This window comes from Athene cunicularia, assembly GCF_003259725.1.
Source record: "Athene cunicularia isolate RWA chromosome 5 unlocalized genomic scaffold, athCun1 chr5_part1, whole genome shotgun sequence".
NCBI lineage: Eukaryota > Metazoa > Chordata > Aves > Strigiformes > Strigidae > Athene > Athene cunicularia.
The window spans coordinates 39,659,145-39,665,144 of NW_020799101.1; the positions used below are offsets into that span (position 1 = coordinate 39,659,145).

Consider the following 6,000-nt stretch of genomic DNA (forward strand, 5'->3'; position numbering starts at 1 on the left):
TATGTTATATATGCAGTGAGATGGAATTTAAGCAAGGAATTCTGTTATTACAGTGACTTACATGTGACTTTAAAATTACTTAATATGTGTCAGATTTGTTAAAGCTAAAGCAGATCCTCAGCTAATGCAAATCGTTATAGCTCTGATTAAGTCAGTGGAATTATGTCCAGTTGTACTAGCTAGGAGCTGTGTTGGAGCTGTAAAGTACATATTATCCAATGGAAAAAGGAACAGGAAATTTCTAGTTTTGAGAGCATTATTCAGCAGTGCCAAAACTCTTTAACAGTTGCTCGTGTTTTTCTTTTGCAGTTTCTGAAGAAGGGCAATTCAAGGCACTTTGTAGTTACCTCTCTTTACCTACTAATTTGTTCCTGCTCTTCCAAGAATATTGGGACACAGTAAATCCACTGCTTCAAAGGTACTATTGGGACTGGACAGGCCATGTTTTTCTGTTGTGATGGCTGTGTGGGAATTCTGGATCAAATTTGTTAATAAATGATGGAGCTCAAAGTCATACTGGAGTTCTAAACATTTGTTTGATGTGCACTGGTATGCCGAATCTCGTAAAGCGCTTAAAAAGCCTAAAACATTCTATATTTTATAATTCAAAAATTAAACCAATTGTTGTTTAAGGGACTAGTGCTTGCAGACCTACATGAACTCATTCATGCAGAAAGCAGTTATAAACCTTTCCTTTCATGGTATGCCAGTTACTGTTCATTGTCCTATTTTTAATCTGCAGCAGAAGTGCTGGTTACATGAGCTATAAAATGAGAATATGGAAAATATGTAGCTGTCAGGGTGAGGCTTTGTACTATTTCTTCTCTGGATTTCCAGAATAGACTAATAAATGTTGGAAGTTAGCTTGATGGTTAAAAGGTATAGTTTGAGTATTATGTACATTGCAATCTAGCAGCAAAGAAATAATTGGTAAAATTTTCTCTTAAAACCCAGAAAAATAGACACACCATTCCACCTCCAAGTCTGAGAATAAACCTGCTATATTGTGTTGGAGAATATCTCATTGTGTTGGTTGCATTATTATTGCTGGTTCTTGGCAGAATTATTTGGCTCACACTGTATTTGTTGGGGGCTTTTTTGTTTGTTTTTACCTCTGTTCTGGTTTGTTGTCTAGATTCCTTCAATTTAGAGACATTTTGAGCTGTTGACTCCAACTTACAGTCCATACAGCTGACCTAAACAATTCCCTGCATACAATTTTACTATAACTAATTGCATTTATAGTATATATAATTGCTTATAAATTAATAGTGTTTTCACAAGTAAATTATTAAATAGGTTTGTCTTATATGTTCCTACATGTTTTCTCAGAGACATAGCAGTGCTTGTAAGAAAACACAGAGGGTAGGTGGTTTTGACCGTTAGAAAATGATCACTAGAGGCATAGCTAACAAATCCATCATAGTGCTCCCAGTCAAAACCAAGGTTTCAAGTATCAGGCTGCACATTTAATGTAACAGTAACATTGTCAAATCATCATGCATGTTCACATATGTTTTTTGAAAGAATCTGATTTCGGAAGGCTAAATTTGATGATCGTTGAGAAATGTGTTAGATGAAGTTTACTAGACTGACCATCTGCTGGAGTTCTCTCTCCTCCTTTTTGTAGAAATAACTTAAAAGATGTCTTAGATGCACCAGTTCCCCTGTTTAGTAACTTGCTGATATCTACCATTGCTTTGGTGGACACATTTGGCCATTCTAAACAGGCATGCAGTATGCAATAAAGCACTGTAAAATAACCATTAGGTAATGGTTATTAAATAAAAGCAATGAATATTTTTCTAGTAGAATGTATGATATTTTCTTAGGCTGTGGCTTTCAGCAGATATGTCCTGAAAGGAGCTGTGTGTCGTAGCCCACTTTGAGAACTTGAATAAATATGAAGCCTGTTTGTATTTTTTAACTCTGTGTTGACTCTGTGTTTTCGTGTGCATGTTGATAATTTTAAGCATTGTTGTTTTTCACATAGGTTTTTCTCTTGTATGCAAACTTAAATTCTTTTCCTGAAGCAAAACTGTAAAGAATAGCTGGTTTTCCTTGTGAAGTTTTAGCTAGAATTATTAATGCTTTATCTGTTATCTGTGATTGCTTATTGCTTACTAGTGTAGTTAGTGATACTACATGTATATTATTATTATTAAACACTGTAATCTGCAAATGTTTGTCTGGAATAGGTGGTGTGCTGACCCTGTGCTGTTAAGTTGTTTGAAGGGGAAAAGCATTGCAATAAGGTAAGCTTGTTTCTGTTGTTATTGTTGTTTTTTCTTATGTTTTGGACTCAAAACTCTTGAAAGAATGAAGTGCTTGTTGTGGGCAAGTTGTATTTTTGTGCTTGCATTTTCTTCCTCCTTCTCTACTACCAAAAGTACATTTCCTTTTAAATGGTTGTGTATTATTCCTCATGAAGTGACTCTTCATTGAGAATGTACAATATTGTTAAACAAGTTATCTAGCTCACTCTATGAATAAACAAAAGCTAAGTGAAATGTGAAATGGCTCCATATGTGCAGGTTACGTAGGAAATTGGATTTCATCACCTTTGCTGGAATATAGAAATGCTGAAGCTCCCATGTGGAACCTCTCACTTGGGCTTCTAGGACTGAAGAACTGCTCTAGAACTGGAGAAGTTTGCAGAAAGGGCCAAAAGCTTACGAGTAATTTATAGCTATCCATTCTGTTCTTTGCTGTGATCTTTATTGTTCATTATTCTCATAATAGTTCTTTTTGACTTACCCAGGTATCCTAGGAAAAGAAATAGTTTAATCGAGCTTCCTGAAGACTATAGCTGCCTTCTAAACCAAGCCTCTCAGTTTAGGTAAGATGTGAGATACTTAGTTGTCTTCCCAGGTGTTTTGTCACTTTTAGATTCTTGCGGTTACTGTAACTGGTGTTAAAACCATGTACAGAAATTACTTTGCAGAAGTGAAGGCACTGTTGTGGTTATACTGGCCAGTACTAGCACATGTTCATTTTAGATCTGAAACACAACAGCTTACTAAATGAAGTCACTTGTGTCTGATGGGATAGCATATAAAATTAATATAAATTAATCTGCCGATCATTTTTCACCAGTTTTCAATTTGGCCATAAGCCTGAAAATAACTTTTGCACTGGACAGAACAAGCCCAGGAGTTTGGCCCTGTTTTATGCCAGGAAGAGTGAATCACAGGATAATTCAGGTTAAAAGGGACTTCAGCAGATCATCTCTAGTCCAACCTCCTGCTCAAAGAAGATAACCTTGCAGAAAAAATATTTCAGGCAGTGTAAAACATAATCATATTTCACATATCTGCCTCCTTTGGCTATGACATAGTATGTCTTAGGTTTTTGTTTGTTTGTGGGTTGGGGTTTTAGGGGGGTTTTGTTGTTGTTTTAAGGAACATTATCCATAGTTAACATTTCTTTCAAAGTTTTAATTCCTGCAGTAACGTTCTGGTTACACTTCTTCCAGATGCCCACGGTCTTCTGATGATGAACAAAAACATCCAGTATTGTGTTTATTCTGTGGGGCTATGTTGTGTTCCCAGAATACTTGCTGTCAGGAACTGGTGAATGGGGAGGAGTTGGGAGCCTGTACTTCTCACGCTCTTCAATGTGGAGCTGGAGTCTGTATGTTTCTCAAGTAAGTAGCTAGCCAGAGATTCATGTGTTAAAGAGTAAAGGGAAATATTTGCAGTCAACATTCACAACATTGTTAAAGCACTTGATTCTTTTTGTTTGAGATAAAGAAACATTGCTTTGACCTAAAATATAGCTTAACAAAAGTTTAAGAACCTGCTGGGAGTTGTCTTGTATTTTAAATGTAGCTATTTTTTTCCTTAAGAATCAGGGAATGCAAAGTTGTCCTCATTGAAGGTAAAACCAGAGGCTGCTTATATCCTGCCCCCTACTTGGATGAATATGGAGAAACAGATCCAGGTCTGAAGTAAGTAAATGTTTGACTGACTTTTCCACATTTCCATTTTGGTATCTCTTTCTTTCTTAAACCCATTAGACAACATGTTCTCCCTGCTAGTGTGTACAGCACTGTAATATGTATCTTGGCCTGGTGAACTTACTTAATTTCAAATTCCCGATGGCGGTTTCCACTCATGTGACTTGGTCATTCATAATGGAAAAACACACTTATTTGGTACTGTTAAACTTTCTTACTTTTCTGAAGAATACTTTGTATGCTTTCCATCAGAAATGCCCAGCAACTGCCATTGCTGAAATGTCATGTTGGAAATGTCAGTCATTGCTTGTTGCATGTAGAATTTTTTTATTTCCAATAGACCTGTTGGAATTTGTGTTCACACAAGTATTTAATGTTTTCTGGCTATCAATGAGAGTGTTAATGCTAGACAGTGGAACAGTTTGTCAGCTGCTATTCTGATATGCTTATATTGGTTATTCTCCTTTTTCCTTCTATGAAGAAGAGGCAATCCCCTGCACTTATGTCGGGAGCGTTACCGTAAGCTCCATCTGCTGTGGCAGCAACACTGCATCATAGAGGAAATTGCCAGGAGCCAAGAAACGAATCAGATCTTCTTTGGATTCAACTGGCAACTGCTCTGAGTCTCTTGATTTTTAGTGAAAACTCTTACCTTTTGGCATTGCTTTGGAAAAGGAGAGGAGGGTAGCAGTAAATAATCGACTCTCAAGTGGATTCTGTAGTTCAGACACAATTGATGGATTCTCTAGGTAGATGTGTATAAGAGACAGGTTATATAATTGGGATATTCAAAGCAGATCTATTCTTGCTTTTGAAATTGTGCAAAAGTAACAGTGAAGATTCCTTTACCTGCCTAAACAGCGTTGTTTTCTGTAACACTAGAATAAGCAAGAATATATTGTAAATAAAGTGTGTGATGTAATAATTTGTACTGTAATTCAAGCTGGCTATATACATGATCATAATTTCAAATGCAATTGCTTCACTGCTTAAAATTTTAGGCCTATTCTTAAGTATGTTAAAAAGAAAAATGGACAGATGGGGTTTGCCTGTAGCAGATGTTTTGCGAAAGGCAAGTAAAAGGCAAGACCATTAGAAAACAGTTCTTTCCTCTCAACTTCCAGGAAAGAGCAGTTTGGGACTTGATATGACAAAGAAGGTATTTGTGTCACTGTACTTAATAAATCTCAGAGGATATTTTTATCTATGAATTTGCATAGTATTTTTCTTTAAACTCATTCATGTTTATGATATCAAAAACACAAGTTTCAATTTCTCACAATTTAGTTCTGCATTGTTTGAAAAACTGCTCCTCTTCACTTGTTTACTCTCCGACAACTTAATCAGGTATCCCCTAATTCTTGCTGTAAGATGTAGCTGATTCCTTATTTATTCCCTTCCATGTCATTCCTGATTTTACAATCCTTTATTATCATCTCTCTTGCTCCTATCTTTCCAAGTTGAAGAAGTTGCTATTTAACCCTTTCTTCTATAGAAGTTATTTCACACCTTTGATAATTTTCACTCTTCTCCAGAGGGTAGAACTGAAGACATCATGAACTAAATAGCTCTTCCATCTTTTTCTTTTCCTAAGAATTCCTATTGATTGCCCTTTTGACTCTTTCTGAGCATTGAGATAACATTTTCAGAGAACTATCCACAAAACCGGTAAGAAAACCTTTGATACGAACATATCTGGGGGTGCTGGTGGGCAGCAGGCTCACTGGGAGGCAGCTGTGTGCCCCGGCAGCCACAAAGACAAACCACCCCCACACAGCTCATTCACTTTCATACAGAGAGAACGCATTATACCATAAAAGACTGGTTAATATTTGATCAGCTAACCTTCTGTCGCTCAGCCAACTGCCAAAACCTGCAGCAGTGGCTAGCGAAGTGATCACTTGTGAAATTAACTGAGTATCAGCATATGTTTCACAGGGAACAGTCCTTGTCTTGACTATCAACAGCAATTAGTCATTAGATTGTTCACTTTATCCTCTACAGACATTCAGAATCCCAATCAATATAGATACATTACAAAA

The 6,000-nt window shown here is 36.5% G+C and overlaps 1 protein-coding gene across 1 annotated transcript in view; it reads left to right on the forward strand.

Annotated features, from left to right (window-relative positions):
• Positions 1-4,709, forward strand: part of UBR1 (ubiquitin protein ligase E3 component n-recognin 1) — a 60,110-nt gene extending 55,401 nt beyond the window's left edge. Inside the window, exons 41-46 of the mRNA XM_026849046.1 lie at positions 310-418; positions 2,199-2,255; positions 2,762-2,839; positions 3,476-3,646; positions 3,848-3,949; positions 4,440-4,709. Of these exons, the coding sequence (XP_026704847.1) occupies positions 310-418; positions 2,199-2,255; positions 2,762-2,839; positions 3,476-3,646; positions 3,848-3,949; positions 4,440-4,581 (659 nt within the window). The 3' untranslated portion in view covers positions 4,582-4,709. The remainder of the gene's footprint in view (positions 1-309; positions 419-2,198; positions 2,256-2,761; positions 2,840-3,475; positions 3,647-3,847; positions 3,950-4,439) is intronic.
• The last annotated feature ends 1,291 nt before the right edge of the window (positions 4,710-6,000 follow it).